Source organism: Mesoplodon densirostris, chromosome 3 (genome assembly GCF_025265405.1).
Source record: "Mesoplodon densirostris isolate mMesDen1 chromosome 3, mMesDen1 primary haplotype, whole genome shotgun sequence".
Taxonomy (NCBI): Eukaryota; Metazoa; Chordata; class Mammalia; order Artiodactyla; family Ziphiidae; genus Mesoplodon; species Mesoplodon densirostris.
Genome location: NC_082663.1, coordinates 154,805,114 through 154,826,453, shown reverse-complemented (window position 1 = coordinate 154,826,453; position 21,340 = coordinate 154,805,114). Strand labels below are relative to the sequence as shown.

The window sequence follows — 21,340 nt, the reverse complement described above, 5'->3', positions numbered from 1 at the left end:
CCCTTATTGCTGTTCCTGTCACCAACGCTGGGCCACCATGCACACAAGGATCATGCCCTCAAAGCTCCGGCCTCCTGGCCCCTTGACCTCAACTCCACCTCAGCTGCTCACACCCTTGGTACATCCCAAACCTCATCTTTATGACAGTGACACTCCACTGTCACTTCACAATGATGCAGTCTTTTATTTTTTTTAATAAATTTATTTATTTTAATTTTGGCTGTGTTGGGTCTTCATTGCTGCACACGCAGGCTTTCTCTAGTTGCAGCGAGCAGGGGCTACTCTTCTTTGCGGTGTGCGGGCTTCTCATTGCGGTGACTTCCCTTGTAGTGGAGCACGGGCTCTAGGCGCGTAGGCTCCAGTAGTTGTGGCACACGGCTCAGTAGTTGTGGCTCACGGGCTCTAGAGCGCAGGCTCAGTAGTTGTGGTGCACAGGCTTAGTTGCTCCGCGGCATGTGGGATCTTCCTGGACCAGGGCTCGAACCTGTGTCCCTTGCATTGGCAGGCGGATTCTTAACCACTGCGCCACCAGGGAAGCCCATTTATATTCATTTTTAAATTGAAGTATAGTTGATTTACAATGTTTCAGATGTACAGCAAAGTGATTCAGTTACATATATACATTCTTTTTCTTTTCTTTTTTTTTTTTTTTCTCGGTACGCGGGCCTCTCACTGTTGTGGCCTCCCCCGTTGCGGAGCACAGGCTCCGGACACGCAGGCCCAGCGGCCATGGCTCACGGGCCCAGCCGCTCCGCGGCATATGGGATCCTCCCAGACCGGGGCACGAACCCGTATCCCCTGCATCGGCAGGCGGACTCTCAACCACTGCGCCACCAGGGAGGCCCTATACATTCTTTTTCAAATTATTTTCTATTATAGGTTATTACAAGATGTTGAATATAGCTTCCTGTTTTATACAGTAGATTCTTTTTGTTTTGGCATACTTTTTTTAAATTACAAATCCGAACCTTTTTGTTTCATGGCTATTTTTGTGAGGTTCCAACCAGACTGTGGAAGAGAAAGTCTTTGGAAACATCTAGGGAACTGGCCCTGGAGCTGCAGGTGTCCTGACCACCAGGGGGCACTGTGTCCTAGCCCAAGGCCTGTTTCTACCCAGGGGCTGCCTGTGCAGGGAGCTCTTAGTGGCACCATCTAGGTCTGAGCCGTGCAGGGCCCAAGGAATGGGATCCCAGGGCCCTCTCTGTTGGAGGACTGCCCCGGGGCCCCAGGCTGCCACTTCTGCCTTTGCTCATTTGCTGTTTCACTTTCTCAATCCTTCCTTCATCTGTTCATTCATATCCACTGTGTGCAGGCACTGGGGAGGTGCTGAACAAGACAGACAAGCCCCTGCTCTCATAGGAATGACTTTCTAATGGGGACAAAGGGCAATGAAGAAACAAACACTTAATATAATGTCAAATGGTGGTAACTGCTATAGGGAAAAATAAAGCAGGATAAGGGACTAGTGCATTATGCAGGTGAGGTGTCAGGGGGCTGCTGTTTTAGATAGGACAATCAAGGAAGGAGGACCTCGGCAACATCTGAGCAGAGACCTGAACACAATGAGACAGCCTGTTGTTTAGATATCTGGGAGAAGGTGTTTCAAGCAGGAGTCACAAGTGCAAAGGCCCTGAGGCAGGAATACATTTCCTGTGTTGGAGGATTAGTGAGGAGGCCAGAGTGGCTAGAGTGGAGTGAGCGAGGAGGAGAGTGATGGGGGGTGGACCCAGTTTATCAGTGTCATGTACGTCTGAAAGACTTTAGTTTTAAGCACAATGCCAGCCCCCTGGAATGCTAAAAGCTGTGGGTGATGTGGTGTGATTTCTGCTTTAAAAATACAACTTTGGGGACTTCCCTGGTGGTCCAGTGGTAAAGAGTCCACCTTACAATGCAGGGGACGCAGGTTTGGTCCCTGGTCAGGGAACTGGGATCCCACATGCCGTGGAGCAACTAGTCCCGTGTGCCACAACTACCGAGCTCGTGCGCCTCAGCTAGAGAGCCTGTGTGCCACAAACTACACAGCCCACATGCCCTGGAGCCTGCACGCCACAACTAGAGAGAAGCCCGCGCACTGCAACTAAAGACACTGCATGCCTCAATGAAGAGCCTGCATGCCGCAACTAAGACCCGATGCAGCCAAAAATAAATAAAATAAATGAATAAAATAATAAATACATCTTTTAAGAAAATAAATAAAAATAAAAATACCACTTTGGCTGCTGCATGGAGAAGACTCTGGACGGCGTAAGGGTAGAAGCAGGGAGCTCTATCAGGAGACTGTTAAGACGTCCAGGCATGAGACAAGTGTCAGGGACAACCATGGAAGCCAGGTGTGGAACAGATTCTGAAGGTGGAATTTGCAGAATCTGATGTATGACACAGAAGATAAAGGAAGGAAAACCATAATTTTTACTGGACCAGGCAGATGAATAGTATTGCGGGGTTTTTTGTTGTTTTGTTTGTTTGTTTGTTTAACCGAGGTGAGGAAGGAGTTAGGGAGCTGGGGAAATTGCAAGTTTAAATTGGGACATGATGATTTGAGATATTTAGTAGACACCCAAGTTTTGACAAGCTGTTGGATACTAGAGTGTGGGGCTCTTGGGGGAAGGCCAGAGCCGGACATATAAGTTGGGAGTCTTTGGCATATAGGTGTTATTGATAGCCACAGAACAGGATGGGGTCCCAGAGAGTGAATGTAGAGAGGAAACATCTGATGGCCACTTTGGGAAGTAAATGAGACGCTGCCAAAGGAGGTGGAGAAGGAGCAGTCAGTGGGGCAGGAGGAAGCCATGAAGCCGTGGGGAAGAGGGAGTGCACCTGGACCAGAGCTGCTCCTAGACAGGGTAAGAGGAAAGCTGAGAAACCACCATTGATTTGATAACCTGGAAGTCATTAGAGACCTTTTGAAGAGGGAATTAATTCAGAGGACTCCGTGGGGACAAGAGCCTGACTGGAGTGAGTTCAAGAGAGAACGGGAGGAAAGCAAGGGTGGCAGGGCAATAGACAACTCAGAGGAATTTTACTCTCAAGGGGAGTAGAATAAAAGAGAGATAGCTGGAGAGGGATGTGGGATCAAGAGAGAATTTCTTTAAAGATGAGAACGCTTACACCGGTTTCTGTAGTGAGGGGGATGATGCAGAAATGATGGTGAAGTGGGGAGAATAGCATGGGCCATGCTCTAGAAGGAGTTGAGGGGTGGACGCCTATTCGTCCACCCACACACTTCGGTCCCCTGCTCAATTTCCCCCGCCGCCTGCGCTTAGCCGCCGGGGCTGAGCACTGGGGCAAAGTGGGGACGCTGACAGCCCCATTGGAGGCGTTGCTCGCTCTGGAGCGGGATACCAGGACACAGCCCATCGCGACAGTCAGCGCTGAGCCGTGGTTGCAGGGCCACAGGCTGCTGACTGCCGGGGGTCAGGGCGTAGGAGTAAGGGCAGGGCCCACAGGTCAGGATCGGGGCCGAGCCAAGGGCCCTTCCACCTCCGTCCGCTGCCATTATTTTCTGCCTTCGGTGGAGCGTTCTGCAAACTTAACTTCAAGCTCCCCTGTGGCCTCCTCCACTAATCCCACCTCGAGGTACCCCCCTGCAACTCTCTACCAAATCCGTCCGATTTAGAAATTCTGGAGCCGCCAATGGCTGTGCCTTACGCCAAACTGTGCCTATCTTCACGGCGGCCCTGAGAGGCGAGTATTATTGTCCCATTTTTCCGAGTTGGAAACTAAGGTTCAGAGATGACTGAGGTCCAGATCTGTCTGGTTTCCAAGGCGGCTTTCTTTTCATTCCTCCAACGGGAGGCGCAAGGGGCCAGGAGAACGGCGGGTCGGGCTCCGGGGCAATGAAGGTGTCCAGCAGCCCGGTCCCCGCCCAGGCCCCGTCCAAGCCCCGCGGGCCGTGTCTTACAGCCCAAAGCGAGATGGGACTTCGTGATTGGGCGGAGCGGAAGGATTGGGTGGGGCTTCCCACCACCCGAGAGGCCGTGACTCTGACAGGGGCGTGGTATCTGGCTCCGCCCCCTTACGCGGGCTCAAAGCGGACGGCGGCCACGGGGGCGGGGTCAGAACTCGGGTGGCGGATCCCAACGCTGCTCTTTGGAGACCGCCGCCGAGCAGCGCCCCGGCGGGGCCGAGCAGGTACATGCGACATCGCGGGGCGTCTCGGGCAGGACCAGGCGGGGGGCAGAGGCCTACTGGGGACCACAGGGGGTACTGGGGGTCTTAGCCAGCTCTGCGCTTCCTCCGGTGGGCCGGAGCCCCTACCCCCGCCTTCCTGCGGCAAAGCCGGCTGCGGCGGGGCTGGTTGGCGCCTGCGCCGCTCCCTGCTCCCCGGACTCGGCCAGTGCATGGGGCCCGGGCGGGAGAAACTGAGTCACGTCGGGATGGTAGCAGGCCTGTGTGGGAGGCACCACCCCCACTGAGCTCCAGGATGAATCCCCTTCCTGGCCACGCTTTGGAGTCCCAGCCCCCACCAGCCTCCGCAGGGGCCGCGCCCCCGCGCAGTCCGCCCCAGCGCCCAGGGGTCCCGCCCTGGCTCCCAGCAGCTTCGACTGGGCCTGGAATGGCTAGGACGCGCTCCAGCCGCCTCCCTCCCCACCCCTCCCCCTCGCGTCCGAAGCCCCTGTGTGCTCCCTCCGCTGGCTCTCCGCACAGTGTCAGCTTACACGCCTTATATAGTCCGAGCAGGCTCCAGTCGAGGCCTGCCTGCCGGGACCTGGGGGCGGGGGAGAGGAGCGCCGGCCCCGGACTGGCCTTGCCGTCCAGTCCGAGGCTCAAGGTTGGCTTGGGAGGAGGCCGTGCCAAATTAGCCCTGCGGTCCACTCCTGGATGAGAGGAACCTCAAGACTGGATGCGGGCTCCCCTCACCCTCCCAGTTCCTTAGGGAAGGGGGGGTTGCCCCTGTCTTTCCAAAGTGAGGTCTGCCAGCTAGTAGCCCAGCCAAACCTAACAAGGTGCCCGCCTACCCTCCCCCTGCGTGTGCTCAGCGTCTGCCCGTGCCTACCTGGCACTAGTCCGAGGCTGGTGTCCCGTGATGGGCCTGCCTGTGCACCCACTATGCATCACTCACCTTTTCTCTCCTCTCAGGAGCGGCACCATGGATTCCTTCAAGGTGGTGCTAGAGGGGCCAGCACCTTGGGGCTTCCGGCTGCAGGGGGGCAAGGACTTCAATGTGCCCCTCTCCATCTCCCGGGTGAGCCTAGGTTGAGGCAGGGGCTCCCTCAGGAATCTTTGGGTGCTCAGATCTTCAGTGAGTGATGGGAGGAGTCTGAGCAGGAGTGAGCTGAGGCCAGTAGGCCAGGAGGTGTCCAGGTCCAGAGATGTAGGCTCCTGCCACAAGGACTCCCAACTAGGCAGATACTAGGAAAGGAGCTCCCACACTTCCACAGCACTGCACTGTACCTGATGCCAGTCCACGAAGCTCCTGGGGCCACCTTCGAGGCTCAGGGAGATGCCGTTTCTGGAGGAGGGGAGCCTGAGGTCTCCAGGAAGGGTCTAAGCTGCTTCAGGGAGCAGTGCTTGGAGCTGGACCCCAGGCAGGGCACTCTGACCGCAGGATCTCACTTCATTCTCATTGCCACCCAAGGAATAGCAACTGTCATCCTGTTTATCCAGTTGAGATAACTTGGAGAGGTGAAGGGGCTCCTTCAGCGATTCCATGGCAAAGCAGGGATTGGAATTCAGGCACAGGGATGGCCTGCATTTTTTGTCGGTGGGTGGGTGGGTTACCTCTCCCCAGCCTATGTGAGGACCTTTATCCCAGCCACTGGTTCCATTCAGGATGCAGTGGCCTTCGACCCCAAGCAGGGGTTGGGACGGGGCTCTAGGGCTGTGACTTCAGCTCCCAAGAGCCCATTCTGGTGGGGGCGGTGCTGAGGGCTGGCTCCTCCCTATGGCAGGGGGATTGCCTTATAAGCCCAAGAATGCAGCCCCATGCTGGGATGGCCAACTGGTGGCTGGAGTCTGCAGAGCTGGAAAAAAGCTGGCCTAGGCCTGGACCCCTGAACCCTATGAGTGGGCCCCTCGGCTGATCACCACCAGGCTGTGGCTCCAGCTGTGGGGTCAGTTGTGGGACACAGAACAAACTGCCTGCCCTGAGAGCACGAGGCCAGCCCTTGGGTTGGTGTCTCTGACTGTGGCCTGGGGGTCAGGAGGGGGTGGGGACTTCCTGTCACCATATCCGCTTGTCCAGAGAGGCCCACCCAGGCTCCTGGTGGGCAGGCAGCTATTGGCAGGAAGCCCAGGGCAAGCACAGCCTGGAGGGGGCCAGAGGGCCCAGCTAGAGGGGGGGCCCCAAGGCAGAGTCTGTCAGAGTTGGGCTTGGTGGCCAGGGCAGGCAGGCAGTCACTGTTCCCAGGGACCCTTCCACAGGGTTCCCTGGAAGCTGCCCTACCAGCAAGGTAGCCAAGGGCAGTGGTGTCCCTACCACATACACCCACCCCACACCCAGTACTCAAGCCTTGCCAGCCCTGGAAACCTACCCTATACTCCCCTCCCTGGGAAAGTGCTGGCCAGTGTGGCTGGGGCCTTGGCTGACCTCTGAGCCTCAGTTTCTTCATTGGTGGGGATGGGCAACAAAGTAGCCTAAGGGATGGACTTTCAGATGTGGCCTGTTGGGGGCACTCTGAGCCCAGGCTCCCTTGTCAGCAGCCCCAGCATGTGGGTGGGGCCACTAGCCGAGCCCATCCCTGGAGTTGGACCTAGGCCCTGGTGGGTGGGTGTGTGGGGTGGTCTTTTCTGAGCTGGGCTGGCACCCTTTCTCTCCCCTGACCCCAGCGTGGAGGGGGGCAGGGAGGGGCTAGAGCTGGCTGTAGGCCCGGGCCTGGGAGATGAGGTAATGTCTGGGACTTGGGGGTTGGGCTGCTCAGTGGAGCCCTCAGGCTGACTCACCCCCTACTCCATGCAGTGTCCAGCCCCCTGGCTTTTCCCCTCCTTGGTCCCTTGGGCCCTCTTGCTTCTCTCTCCAGACACACCCCGCCCCCCATGCCCTCCCCGTTCTGCTTCTGTCTCCACCTCTCTGATCACTCCCCTATCCCTCCTGTGCTTCCTATCCTCCTCACTCCAGAGAAGGAAGTAGTCTCCAGCTCCCCATCCCCTCTCTGGGAGCCAACTGCTCCTGCTCAACCTGAGACCCCCACCTCAGGCTTAGCCCACACCTCCCAGGAGCCAACCAGTGTGGGTAGGGAGTGGCCAGGCCAGGTTTCCCGTCTACTGACTCACCATGACCTTGAGGAAGTCACTTCCTTGCAAGGGCGTCACTTCCCTATGCCCATTATAAGGGGTTGGATTGGACTAGAGGTAAGATAGGGGATCCAAGCCCTAAACCCAGCTAGGAGGTCAGGGGGTCCTTCCAGCCAGAGGGCTGACCTCTGAGTTGGGCCCCAGCTCTCAGCAGAGATGGCCTGGTAGGGTGGGGCCTTAGGGTCAGGGTCCTGGCCTTGCCTCTTGAGTTGCTAGCTGGGTGACTTGAAGCAAGTTGCTTAACCTTTCTGTTTTTCCATGTGTAAAATAGGTACATTCCCAGACTCTACTCCACAGGGTTGTTGAAGGATTCAGTATGTGGCAGTACTAGGTACTCAATAAACGTGAGCTGCTGTTACCATTTAGCAGGTGAAGAAAGGGCCACCCAGCTGTCTTACCCTTCTAACTTCCCAAGCATGAAATAGAGCCATCAAACTCAGGTCTCCCTTCTTGCCCTAGTGCCATTAGTCTCTGCATCTGGTCCCTCTGCCATCTCTCTGGAACCCCTTACCTCCTCTCTCCCTGCCTCAACTGAGTCTGAGCATCAGCCTACCTGATGAGCCTCATGGGGCCACAGGCAGCCTCAAATCTCACAATGTGAATCTGCCTCCCAGCACTTGCCCACAAGCCTGCTCAATCCCAGGCCCCTTGCCAGATGGCCAGGCAGCCCTGAGGGCTTAGACTTATGAACAGCAGTGCCACTCCTGCCTGTGTTGCTGCCACTAGGCTAGAGGGCTGAGAGGGCCCCGTGGGATTCTTCAGGGTCACCTCTATCTGGACCCTAGCAAATACCCCACCCCGGGCCTTAAAACTGCTGTTGGTTCCTCCTAATCTCAAGGCCAAATCCTGGTTCCTTCCGGCATTTGAGGCCTTCATAAGTAGCTGGACTCTCTCACACCATGGGCAGCCCATCCCACTCTCCTTTTGCCAGAGCCCACCACTTCCCAGAAGTCATCCTGATGGTTTCAGCTCATGCTGGTGGTGACCATTCCTTCCAGCCTAGTATTGCTTCTCATTTGCCATGGGAACCAGGGATTCACAGCTCAGAGCCTGAAGGATCGGGGGGAGAGGGTGATGTGACAATTGAGGGCTTGGGGGTGACATCCATATTTATTTACAACCTGTGAAGCCCCAGCTGACATTTTGGACCCCATTCAGTCACACTGATCACTGGGAACCTAGAGGTGATGGGGCCTATTCCTGGCGCTCAAAGTGTTCCGGTAGATCCCTGCAGATGGCCCCAGGACAGGGTGCTAGGAGTGTAAGAGGTCAATGAGAGCACCCAACAGTGCTCAGGGAGGTACTTGCCACACGCACAAGCCAGAGGGCATGTCTGCTGGGTGGAGTGGCCTGGGCGAGAGGCCAGCAGGGGCCTCAGAAGGCTGCGGCTGGAGCTGAGAAGCTTGGGTTTTAGCCTGGCTAAACCAACAAGGTGGCTGCTTGTTGATGTCAGCAGTTTCTGGACTGTGGGGAGGGTCCCTGGAGGTGAACGAATAACTAAGCAGGGTGATTGGGGCGATGGTGAAGCTCAGGTGAGCCCCACCCCCTTCCAGATGGCTTTAGTATGCAGCAGCTGCCCAGAAATATGTTGAATGAAGAGGTCTCTGGGTTCTGCAAGTGGGGCAGCTAAGGAAAGGCCGGGTTGGCTGCTGTTGGCCTGAGTTTGGCCTGCAGAGCCTTGGGCCTCCACGATCCTCTGTCTCTCCATAGCTCACTCCTGGAGGTAAAGCTGCGCAGGCCGGCGTGGCCGTGGGCGACTGGGTGCTGAGTATCGATGGCGAGAATGCGGGGGGCCTCACACATATCGAGGCCCAGAACAAGATCCGTGCCTGCGGGGAGCACCTCAGCCTGGGTCTCAGCAGGTATGCGGGCGCTGAGCAGCCCTGGCAGGTGGGCACGCCATTGGGGCTTCCCGTCAACACCCCTTTCCCTTCTCTTTTAGGGCCCAGCCGCCTCAGAGCAAACCGCAGAAGGTATGTGAGGGGCTTGGGACATCTGGGCGGCAGGCGGGGTGGGATTGGACGTCCGGGCTGACCTGCCCTCCCTGGTGCAGCCTGGTACCCCCATCCCTGGCCGGGAGTAGAGGGTGGAGGCCAGAGCTGGGGAGTCTGGGGACTGGGAGTTGGGCCGGGGGCTGCCGCACGGTCAGGGTACCACGCATATCTGCCTGTCTGTCCGTCTGCCTGTCTGCCTCCCGCCGGCCTGTGCTGCAAGCTGCACTAGTCCGCCCTCGCCCTCCGGCCGCGTGGGCTGAGATCATCGCTCCCAAATGGGCCCCTTGAAATCCGAGTCGCCCCTTCCCCGTAGCCTCAGGCCAGATGTGTGGGGGTGGGGCTGGAGCGCCGCAGTCCTCTCCGAGCCAGGGGGGCACCCCACTCTAGCCAGGTCCCCGCCCCTGCCCGCCCTGCCCGCTCTGTCTCCGCCCAGGCCCTGGCCCCCGCCGCGGACCCCCCGCGGTACACCTTTGCACCCAGCGCCTCCCTCAACAAGACGGCCCGGCCCTTCGGGGCCCCCCAGCCCGCTGACAGCGCCCCGCAGCAGAATGGGTACGTCCACCCTGCCCGCCCACATCCCTCCTGCCCGCCCACTGCCCACGCCATCTGTCCACAGCCCCACGCCCGCCCGCTGCCCGCTGCTGCTCAGTCTGCGCTGCGCCCCAGCCCGGCCGGAACCGTGCGGCAGCGACCCCTGGCGGCCTGGGCGGGGACTGCAGGCACAGGGCCCTTCCGAGGGTGTGGCTCCTGCCTGGGCACCGTCCTCCTGGGGGCACTGTCCTCCTGGAGGCTCTGAACGAGGCAGCGCCCCCTCGCTGGTGGCCTGGGGGTGGGGTTTAGTGTCGGGCCGTCTGAGCCCTAGACACTCAGTGCAGCCTTGCCTCAAGCTAGTCTGACCCCTTGCCGTCTTTCTTCCTCCCCTTGTCTATTTCTTTGTCCCTTTATCTGTCCATGTGTCTATTTCCTTCACAGGTGCAGACCCCTGACAAGTCAGTGAGACCCCTCTGCCTGTCTCTCTTTCTTCCTTTTGGCACTCTGGGTGGCGGCCCCTCCCCACCCTGGTTGCCCTCCTCTCACCTTGGTTGCCCTCCTCCCCTCTCACTTACCTATCCAACCTCCCACCCAGCAGGGCCCTGGCCTTGCCCTTCCCCACTCTGCCATCACCATAGCCCAAATGTACCAAATCTGGGGAGGGGCTGCCCCCACTGCCCACCCCAGCATGAGGTTCTGAGCCACACCCTCCCCACAGACAGCCGCTCCGACCGCTGGTCCCAGATGCCAGCAAGCAGCGGCTGATGGAGGACACGGAGGACTGGCGGCCGAGGCCTGGGACAGGCCAGTCCCGTTCCTTCCGCATTCTCGCCCACCTCACGGGCACCGAGTTCAGTAAGTGCCATCCCAGGGCAGGGCCCCCAACCCGGGCCTGGGCTTAGCTGGAGCCTGCTCCGGCACCCTGTGACCCTCTGCCAGGGCTCAGGGCCGGGATGGGCTTCTGCCTGCTCTTGGTCAATGCCTGCCTCTGCCCTCTCAGTGCAAGACCCGGATGAGGAGCATCTGAAGAAATCAAGGTAACAGGACGAGCTCCAGCCCCGCTTTCTCACTTCCTGCCTCTCCCATTCCACCCACCACCCTGTGTCTGCTCCTGGCCGTCCTTAGCCAGGCTTCTCCATTCTCCTTCCTTTCTTCAGGCCTCCCTCCCTCCCTCCCTTCCTCCCTTCCATCTCTCCTTCCTTCCACTTTCTCCTCCTTCTCTCTCTGCCCCTCAGGGAAAAGTATGTCCTGGAGCTGCAGAGCCCACGCTACACCCGCCTCCGGGACTGGCACCACCAGCGCTCTGCCCACGTGCTCAACGTGCAGTCGTAGCCTGGCCCTCGCCGGCCGGCTGCCCTCTCTGCCTCTCTCTTTCTGTTCCTCCTCCCAGGGCACCCCCCCCCCCCCGGTGCTTCCAGCTTCTGCCTACCTCACCCCTCCCTTTCCTGCCCCTGAACTGAGCCTCCTACTGGCCTGGCCTCGGCTGCCCTCCTGGCACAGGGCCCGGCTCCATCTGACACTGTCTTCACTCTTTGCCCTATGGTACCGCTGTCTGCCAGGTCTGTGCTGGCTTAGGCATGAAAATAAACATGCTCGGCCCTGCTTTCTCTGCCTCTGTCTTCTATCTTTGTGGGCTTGGTTTGCATTTGGGGTAAGGGGGTGTTAGATGGATAAGATCCAGTATGGGCCCTGCCAGTCTGGGTCTCAGTGGGTGGGGGTACCCAGCAAAGGGGGCCCTGCCATCAGAAGGAGACCCAAGAGTTGCCCCAGAAGTGAGAGCCCTGCTCCACCTCTCAGCCCTGTGCCACAGACCAGCCAGTTGGAACCTGGCTAGGAGAAGCTGCCCTACCCACCCCTACCCCAGTGGAACCTGGAGTCCAACCCAGGAGCTCTCATGTACCCACGCATCTCCCATGGGGCCAGAAGGACCAAGGTTGGGGGGTGGAGCCATGCCAGGAGCCTCAGCCATGCAGGGCCTTGAATGGCAGATCTTACAGCCAGGTGCCCAGGACAGAAGCCCCAGCCCCAGCTTCAGCTACACCCCAGGAACCCTGGCCTGGTGAGAGAGAGTGGGCTCGGGCCTGGGGAAGGGTGGGTCGCCTCCAGAGGCATGGGGGTGGGCCCCCTCCAAGCCGCCCCGGGGTCTCCCCACAGTCCTGTGGCGTCCCTGGGCACCCCCCTGGAGTCACTTTCCTGGCCTTGGCAGGCCCTACCAGCCCCAGCCCCACCAGCCGCCCGCCCTGGGCCGTGGACCCTGCGTTCGCTGAGCGCTACGCCCCGGACAAGACCAGCACGGTGCTGACCCGGCACACCCAGCCGGCCACACCCACGCCCATGCAGAACCGCACCTCCATCGTGCAGGCAGCCGCTGGCGGGGGCCCTGGAGGCGGCGGTGGCAGCAACAGCAAGACCCCCGTATGCCACCAGTGCTGCAAGGTCATCCGGTGGGTGGCCCTGCCCCTTCCTAACGCGGCCTGTCCCGACCTCAAGTCCAGCCCTGATGCCGTTCTGATCTCTGCTCCCCCATCCATCTCCCCACTCATCTCAGCCGCCCCTGCGGGAGGATGAGGACTCGGTTCCCTGTTGGAGTGAGGGTAGGGACCTGGGCTGGTTCCTCAGCTTCTGAATCCCGCACTCCTTACCCACAGCCCACCCATCATTAGCCTCTGTTGAGCATTTGCCCTGGTGAAATGGAGGAAGTGCCAAGGACACAGCCACGCTGCAGCCCTAGACTCGCTGCTCTCTGGGCAAGGAAGGGCCTCCCCTTCCCAGCCCCTCGGCCTCTCTCCCTCCTGCTCGCTTGGTCTCTCTCTGCTAAGCCTCTCAAGTCCCTCCCTCTCTGCACGGCTCCCCGGGACCCAGCAGAGTCACACAGTCCCCCAGAATCAGTGTGACAGTGTGCCTTCCTAGTTCTCATCCCAGGCCCTGCACTGCTCTAGATTCCTGTCAGCTCTTAGGCTCTGTGAAGCACCCCCTCCTTCAGACATCCCCATTTATCTGGGACCTGCACGGCCCTCCCCAGACCGGATGGAACAGTCAAGCAGAACAGGGTGGGCACCAGGCTCAGCTCAAGTGCCCACTGGTCTTCAGGGCTCACGGGCACTCCAGGCCTCCTGCCCCCCCAGGGCACCAATTCCCTGGGTTCAACTTATTAGGCCCAAATCAGCAGCTCTCACCCAGTGTAACCTTCCTCCCTTTTCCAACACTGCCCCTCTCCCTCATCTCCTGTCATCAAAACAGTGCAGCTTTGTCTCTCTTGCTGGGTGACCTTGGGCAAGTCACTTCCCAAGCCTGTTTCTCCCCTCTTTGGAGATGGAGAGAATGAACTTTCCCTTCAAGGCTTCATAGTAGGTGGTAGGTAAACCCCGTGCGGTTCTGGCCAGGAACCCCGACTTCGTTTGCATCCATTCCCGCTCACTGCCCTTGCCTCCCGCCAGGGGCCGCTACCTGGTGGCGCTGGGCCACGCGTACCACCCTGAGGAGTTTGTGTGCAGTCAGTGTGGGAAGGTCCTGGAAGAGGGTGGCTTCTTCGAGGAAAAGGGCGCCATCTTCTGCCCGCCCTGCTATGACGTGCGCTATGCACCCAGCTGTGCCAAATGCAAGAAGAAGATCACTGGCGTGAGTGGGGCTGGTGGGTGGCTGGGAAGGCAAGTCTGACCCTTGAGTGTTGAGGAGTGTTGTTGAGCAACTCCTGAGCCTGGGAGCTCTCCCTGCAGGAGCCTATTGGAACCTTACCAGCCTAACAGTCAGGCTGCTATATTGACCTTACTTTTCATTAATCAGGATCCTCTTAACAAATGACCTAAATCCTTCTCAAAAGGGCTCAAGAGTGTTGGCACAAATAATCAGAAAGGCTGAGGGGTGCTAACTTCAGGCCCAGCTGAATGCGTATCCCGAGGTCATCAGGAGTCTTTCTACTACTTGCCTCTGGTTTCATCTTTGTTGGCTTCGTTCCCAGCATGCTTTTTCCTAGAAAGCGGCAAAGATGGTGCCACAGTGGCTCCAGGGTTACATCTCCCCAGGTTAGCACCACAAAGTGAAAGAGAGCATCTCTGTGCCAGTTGATGTATCAAGAGTCCCAGTGCTGATGCTCATTGGCCTGGCTTGCTTCACATGCCCATCTCTGAACCAAGCCCCATGACTCTAATTGGCCAGGCCTGGATGACACCCCCTCCTGGAGTGGGGTCTGGTGGCCTTGCCTGAACCACAGGACTGGTTCCTTGAAAAGAAAACCAGGATGACATTACCCAAAGAAGGGAGGTAAGTGCTAGTCAGGCCAAAACAAGAGATGGCTGCTGTGTGGGGATTGCATTCAGCTTCGGTAATAGAAAACCCCACTACAGAGGTTGAAACAGAAGGAGTAATATTTACTTCAATCACAAGAATTCCAGGGGTGGAATAGCAGCTCAAGGATGCCTTTAGGCTTTTTCTCTTTTTAAGTTCCGAAACCCTTAGCATGTAGATCTTTGTCCTCACGTGTATTGTATCATGGTTGCCAGCTAAATGGTTGGGGTGGATGCTTTCTCTTAATGAGGTCTTGCCTTTTGACTCTGGAAGAAAAACCAAGAACTTGCATCTTTATCTCAGTTGTTGGAATTGTTATCCTGTGAGCACCTGGGCCATGGGGGAAGCTGGCAAATCCAGTATTTTAGCTTCTGTCCTCTGTAAGAGAGAAAGGCAAAAGAGAAAGGGGTCGTGACAGGCTTTGGGGAGGCTAATACACAGTGTCTGCTGCCCCTAGTACATATGAAAATGGAAACTCTGAAAGATGACTTGATGGGCTTGAAGGACACAGGACTATTGATTTGCCAAGCCAGAAATTTAGGCTCCAAAACGTGTGATTCAAAATCCTGTTCTTCCCGCTGAGGCTAAATATGCAGCATAGCCTGGCCTGGTCTCCTTCAGGGCAACCTATCTGCCACCCAGAGCTGGGCTTGGGACTTGGGTCAGCACATGTCATGGGTTAAGAGTGATGAACTATCTACCTTCTCCCATTTGTTCTCTTTACTGAGTGTGGGCAGTATATGCCCCACGCCAGGCACACCTCGTGAAGAGACAGGCATGGGCCTGCCCCCAGGAGCTCACACAGAGGAAGGAAGGGGACTCTGAGGGGGTCAGGGGCTGAGCAGCCTGAGGAAAGGGGAGCATAACAGGCAGGGTGACAAGTTGAGGGGGTTTCAGTTGTACCTGTATGGAAACTGAAGTCCAGAGAGAGGCAGAAATTGCCCAAGGCTGCAGAGCATGAGGGCCGAGCCAGGGCAGCCCCAGGCACTGCTGACTTTCAGCTTGGGCTCTTCTTGGCACTCATGCTTCTCCCCATTTCTGGATTCATAGGCAGAGCTTCCAGATGTGGCTAGAGAGCTCTGTAGTGATGGTCATGTTAGTGACGATTACCTTGACCGCAAGTGATAGAAAAAATAATGGCGGCTATTACTCACCTAAGAAAGTCCAGAGGTGGGCAATCTGGGACTTGTAGGCAGATCCAGGCTCCTGGATCTTGTTTCTCGGACATTCTCAACATTGGCTTACTTACCACTCATAGTCCAAGATGCCGCTTGAGCTTCAGGCAAAACTTCCACGTTCCAACCAGCAGGATGTTGGAATGAGAAGAAGGGCGGAAGGCTCTTGGGAGTCATCTTTAGAAGGTGCTGCTACCCAGCCCTTCCGCTTCCATCCCATTGCCCAGGACTCAATCGCATGACCACACTGAGCTGCAAGGGAGGCTGGGAAATATAGTCTGGTGTAGATATGTGCCCAGCAAAAAATGGGGGTTCCATCAGTAGACTGGAAGGGAAGAAAGGATATTATCACAGTCCTGTGTTGTGGGTCATTTACTATGTGTAGGCATCCAGCTAATCATACTACGAAGTCAGTTTGATTATTGTCATCTTACAGATGAGGAAATTTTGCCCAAATTCACAGTAATTTCTCCACCAGCCTAGGCCATACCCTGTTGGACTGTTCTAGCAGAACGGGCTGGATCCCAGGACCTTTCTTAAGCTGGCATCTGGGTTTGTTTCCCACAGATCAAGGCCCTTCTGTTCGTTGATGGCCCTGCCTGTGTTGCACAGCACTCTTGTCCCTCCCTGCCCCAGTTTTGGGTGGGCAGGGTTATCACCCAGGCCGCAGATGAGGAGGCAAGGCTCACAGAGCCTGACTGGCTCCTGGGTCCTAGAGTAAGCCCAGAGTAAGGTGGCAAGCCCTGCTCCTGCCCCAGCCCAGGCCAGTGGTTCCACAGTGTGGCCCAGGGGCCCTCAACTTCCCTTCTTGCGGGACTCCAGGGCCTGACAGATCCCAGGAAGCTCCTACCTCACCCTCCCATGGGGCAGGAAGCTAACCTTCCCAATTTACCACGCGCTTCGGGCTCTGCCTGTGCCTGGTGCTTGGGACTATGCCTGGTCTCGGAGCTCAGAGTGGAGCATGGGGAGAGAAACACAGGACAGTCAGGTTGTTTCAGCAGAGTTGGAGGGGACACATTAGAGGGGACCTGTCCCCTGGTCTGGGGACCCTCTGGAACACTATGCTCTCCAGGCTCACCACTCACCACCAGCCCCCCTCACTCTGTGCTCCAGCCACATGGGCTTCTCCATTTTGCCAGTGTGCTGGTCCCTTCACCACAGGGCCTTTGCACAGGCTGTCCTCTGCTAAGAATACTCTTTAGCACTCTCCTTACCTCATTTCTTCTTATCCGAAACTCAAATAGCACTTCCTCAGGGGCACTTTCCCTGATACCCACCCTCCCCACCAGCCCAGCCTCCCCACTCTTTGCTCACTACCTTCCAGTCCTGTTGTCCCATCTCTTCCCCAGGGTGAACTTCATGGCTTGGGACCAGGGCTGTTTTGCTCACACATTATGCTGTGCCCCATATATAGGAAGTGGTCAATTAACACTTGAAGGAATGGATGGAAGTGGCCTCTAAGCTGAACTTAAAACATGAGTAGGAATTAGCTTGGAGAAGGATCAGGGGAAAGCGCTCCAAGAGGAGGGAAGAGCTGTGTCACAAGGCAACACCCAGGGAAGGTGTGAGATGAGGTGGAAGAGGGGGGCAGGGACCGTGTTAGAAGTTCAGAGCTGGGGACTGCTGAGGTCAGGTGTGCCTGGCAAGCTTCCCCGGGGCAGGGGGAGACAGCTAGAGGAGGAGAACTGAGCTGCTGGCCCTGGGTCAGCATGGTGGGATGGGAGAGGCAGATAGATTTAGGAAGCTTTGGGCATAAGATAGGGAACACCGGCTCACGGGTTCTTCTGGATACTGGCAGAGACCTGCCTCCCTGCCCATGCTCCCACTGGGCCCAGCTCTGGGCTCCCCATGCTCCTGCCAAGACCCTGTTCTGTGGGCTCACAGCCAAGTTCCTTCCCCCAACCCTTTGTCTTATCCTTGCAAAGGGGCAACACCAGGCAGTGGGAAGGGCCAGCTTTGTAGCGAGCCGGACTTGGGCTCAAAACACATTTCCACCATCTATTGGCTGTATGACCTGGGGCACGTCACTTTCTCTGGGCCTCACTAAAATGGGGGTGGCAGTAACTTCCTGGCCAGGGTGGTTGAGAGGTATATGTGAGATGTGACAAAAAAAATTTTTTTTTTCCTTTGGCCACTCCACACAGCTTGTGGGATTTCATTTTATTTTTTTAAATTTATTATTTATTTATTTATTTATTTTAGCTTGTGGGATTTTAGTTCCCCGACCAGGGATCGAACCTGGGCCCTCAGCAGTGAGAGCATGGAGTCCTAACCACTGGACTGCCAGGAAATTCCCGTGACAGATTTTATAGAGGTCACACGGGCCAGCTGAGAGCTAGATGCTTCCCACGCTTATTTCTTGTCTTACTTGGTCCGCACTGTTTCATTTTCAAATTAATGGCCAACATTGAAAAACTGGATTTGACTTTAACACCTAGATTTCCACCTGAGCCTTCCAGGCGTTCCTCAATGAAGTGGTCAGCACCACCCCTGCAGGGAGAACAGGTGCTCTCCCACAGCACAGTCCCCACCTGGCCCTGGCAGGCACTGGGTCTGGGACCCCTGGCTCCAGATGTGGGACCATCTTTACAACACCCCTGCAAAGCTGGGATTAGGCTCTCAGTTCAAAAGGGAAGGAGCCGAATGTCAAGAGAAGGTAAAGCTGTTGAGTAAGCCACACAGCTAAGGTCTGACTGAACTCAAAGATCTGATCCCCCCTCCGGGCTCCACACGGCCTTCTGCCTGCTCCAGATAGGAATGCTGCTGCCCTGGTTGGCCCGAGGGTCCCAGCCCCAGGAAGAGCTCAGCCCACCAGCAGCTTCTGCTTTGGCAGGCCTCCAGTGGAGCAGGTTAACTCAACTCACGAGCACTTGTGATGCATACCCGTGGACCAGGCCCTGTTGGGATATACCTGCTAACAGAACAGTTGGTATTTCATGCCCTCCTGGACCTTACACTGGATCGGGAAGAAGGGGGTGGGGAGCAGACAATAAGCAATGACAAAATAGGTAAATTACGTGGTAGTATGTTAGTATGGAAAAAAGGGAAGCGCTGTTGGGAGTGTGGCTTTGGGAAGGTGGGTTGGCCTATGAACTGGTGGTGTCAGAGTGGGCCTCATGGAGAAGGTGACCTTTGAGCAGAAACTTGAAGGAGGTGAGGGGTGAGCCTTGCAGGTATCTGGTGCAGAGCAGTTCAGGTGGAGGGGACAGCTGGTGTGAAGCCCCAAGACGGTGTGCCTGGTGTGAAGCCCCAAGACGGTGTGCCTGGTGTGTAGCCCCAAGACGGTGTGCCTGGCGTGTCAACCAGGGATGAGAGGCCATGTGGGGAGAGCAGAGGGACAGAGGCCAGACTTGCTGGCCTCTGGGCCCTTCCCAGGGCTTTGGCTTTTGCTCAGAGAAATGTGGACTAGGCAGGAATTGGGGCAGAGAAGGATGTGGCCTGGCACAGGTTGATATCAGTCTGTAAGGGCAGAGGGAGGAGCACAGAAGCCAGTTTCGTGCAGTCATCCAGGTCAGAGGTGCTCAAGGCTCACGTCTCACATCAGGGAGGCTGTGAGAAGTGGTCAGAATCTGGACGCATCTTGAAGGTGGACCCAGCAGGACTTCCTGGTGGACCTGAAGTGAAGTGTGGGAGAAAGCAGGGAATTTGGCCCATGCGGATGGAGTTGCCATCAACTGAGATGGAGACAGCTGTGGGAAGGCGAGAGGTTTGGGGTGCAGAGATGGGGAGCTGAGCTTTAGACATGGAGTGGTGGACAGCCACGGGGAGACCTCAGGGTTGGAGAAAGAAAGTAGCAGCAATGCGTGTGCAGACGTAACATTTACCCTGAAAGAAAGAGGACCCAAGCCTGCTTTCCTGTGTCCCCGGCTCTGGAGAGGAGGATGCTGAGCTGCCAAGTGACTGTCGCTTCCTCCCAGGAGATCATGCATGCCCTGAAGATGACCTGGCACGTGCATTGCTTCACCTGTGCGGCCTGCAAGACACCCATTCGGAACAGGGCCTTCTATATGGAGGAGGGGGCCCCCTACTGCGAGCGAGGTATAGGGTGGAACAGGCAGGGAGGCGGGGCTGGGTGAGGGGGCGGGGCGCGGGCAGGGGAGAACCCAGGGTCCCCTTCCTCTCTGTGTGTCTCCAGACTATGAGAAGATGTTTGGCACAAAATGCCGAGGCTGTGACTTCAAGATCGATGCCGGGGACCGCTTCCTGGAGGCGCTGGGCTTCAGCTGGCACGATACATGCTTCGTGTGCGCGGTGAGTGCCCCTCCTCCGACTCAGGCCCCGCCCCCAGAGCCCTGTGTTCTTCAGCAGCCTCCCTCCCACCCCTGCCTCTGGGATTCCTAAGAGGTTGGGAAGGCACCTCTCTTGCCACCTCCAACCCCAGGTAACTGGACCTTGGCTGTTCCTAGATATGTCAGATCAACCTGGAAGGAAAGACTTTCTACTCCAAGAAGGACAAGCCCCTTTGCAAGAGCCACGCCTTCTCCCACGTGTGAGCCCCTCCCACCCACTGCTGCCCACCCTGCCCTGTCCAGCTGGAGGGGTTGCTGGTTCTGGAGTCATCACCTCAGATTTCTGGGTAGGGCCAGCAAAAGTTGCCCAACCCCAACTCTTGGCCTGAGCCTGCGGTTCCCTGAGCCCCTGCCCACCCGCTTCACCTCCCCCCACTCCCTCCACCACCTCCGCACACTGGTGCTGGCCACACCGGCCCCTCTTCACGTCCAGTGCCACAATAAACCTGTATCCAGCTGTGTCTGGTGTGCACTTCCCCCTACGCATCAAGAAAGGTGGGATCTGAGGCACGTAGCAGGGTGGAGATTAAGTTTTCCAGGGCTTACCGTCCTGATGGTCCTGTGATGGGAACATGGAGGACTCTCAGTCAGCAGGAGGAGGCAAAGGGGAATTGCATGTGCTGGGCCCAGCACCCGCAGAAGTGGAGGGCACCTGGGCTGGCCTGGCGTGGAGGTCAGAGAAGAGGAGTTGAGAGGCATCCTCAGGGATGGGACATGGAAAACAGTACGCCAGAGTGAGGGCCTAGACGGACCGCTGCCATCTGTATGGTGCAGGCAAAGAGGTGGGGCTGGAGAGGGCAGCCCTCTGGTCCTGGGAAGCCACAAGTGCCAGGACAAGGAGCCAGGACTGCTTCCTGAGGGCAAGGTGGCGGTGGGGAGATGAGGGCACAGAAGTGTTCAGATCTGTGTTGTAGAAAAAGCCCCGAGAGCCGTGAGTGGGGTGAACAGAAGGAGAGACTGGGAGGAGGGGCGGGACTCGGGGGAAGAGAAGAGCAACAAGCCAAAAGGCAGAGATGGGATCCAGTGACAGGTCCCAGGGAGCCCAGAGTGGAGACCTGGGATGAGGGGTGAGGAGAGGAAGGAGGGCAGGTTTGCTAGACACCTGGAGTATACCAGTCATTCCTCACATCGTCTTACATGATCCTCCCAGCAACACCGTGAGGTGCCTGCAGTTATTCTCATTTTATAGATGAAAGCTTAGGAGACCTGACCAAAGTCGCACAGCTGCTGAGCCATGAGCCAGACTAGAAGGCCGGCACGAAGCTGGCTGCACTGTCCTGGGACTGGCCGGCACTGAGAGCCATGCTGCAGGGATGCTCCTTCGGAAGCTTACCTCTGCTACCTCAAAACCTGGAGGCTATGGTGGTGGCCCCATCTTTCCCTGGGGTCTCTTGCTTCCCACTGGTGCCCTCCACTACCCCAGGGGGACTGTCATTTCTCCTGTTCCAAGTTTGGACTGGAGAAGGACTGAGGAGAGGCCCCAAACCAGGCCAAGGCAATTCAGCGCACCCATGGCCACCTGTCCTCCAGGGCTCCCTTGGCATGAGGAACCTCAGCACATCTAAAGTTGTTGGCATTCTCAACAGGTGCTTGGGCCTGTCCTCTTTAAGAGAAGAGAAGGGCCTCTCTGTTGTGTTCTCTCGAGGACCCCTGGAGCATGAGTGCAGGGCTTCCTGTGTTATTGGGTTGGCCAAAAAGTTCATTCGGGTTTTTTCCAATTTCATGATGTCTTGCCAGAGCCTAGAACAGTGCCTAGCACCCAGTGGATGCCCAATGAATGTTTGTTGAATGACTGAATGAGGTGCCTATGGGACATTTAGGAGACCAGTTCAGG

The 21,340-nt window shown here is 57.2% G+C and overlaps 1 protein-coding gene across 6 annotated transcripts; it reads left to right on the top strand.

The window, feature by feature from the left end:
• Positions 1–4,048: 4,048 nt before the first annotated feature.
• Positions 4,049–19,967, top strand: PDLIM7 (PDZ and LIM domain 7). Of its 6 annotated transcripts, none has more exons than XM_060094884.1 (13): positions 4,049–4,131; positions 5,080–5,185; positions 8,944–9,095; positions 9,176–9,206; positions 10,200–10,216; positions 10,477–10,613; positions 10,759–10,795; positions 11,756–11,817; positions 11,965–12,202; positions 13,196–13,376; positions 19,135–19,255; positions 19,353–19,468; positions 19,624–19,967. In XM_060094884.1, exons 2-13 carry the CDS (start codon positions 5,090–5,092, stop codon positions 19,708–19,710), a joined length of 1,275 nt encoding a protein of 424 aa, XP_059950867.1. In that variant the 5' UTR covers positions 4,049–4,131; positions 5,080–5,089; the 3' UTR covers positions 19,711–19,967. The 6 variants fall into 6 exon arrangements, with proteins under 6 accessions (XP_059950867.1, XP_059950865.1, XP_059950864.1 ...); XM_060094882.1 differs by having other exon boundaries at positions 11,747–11,817; XM_060094881.1 differs by lacking the exon at positions 10,200–10,216 and adding an exon at positions 9,661–9,779.
• The last annotated feature ends 1,373 nt before the right edge of the window (positions 19,968–21,340 follow it).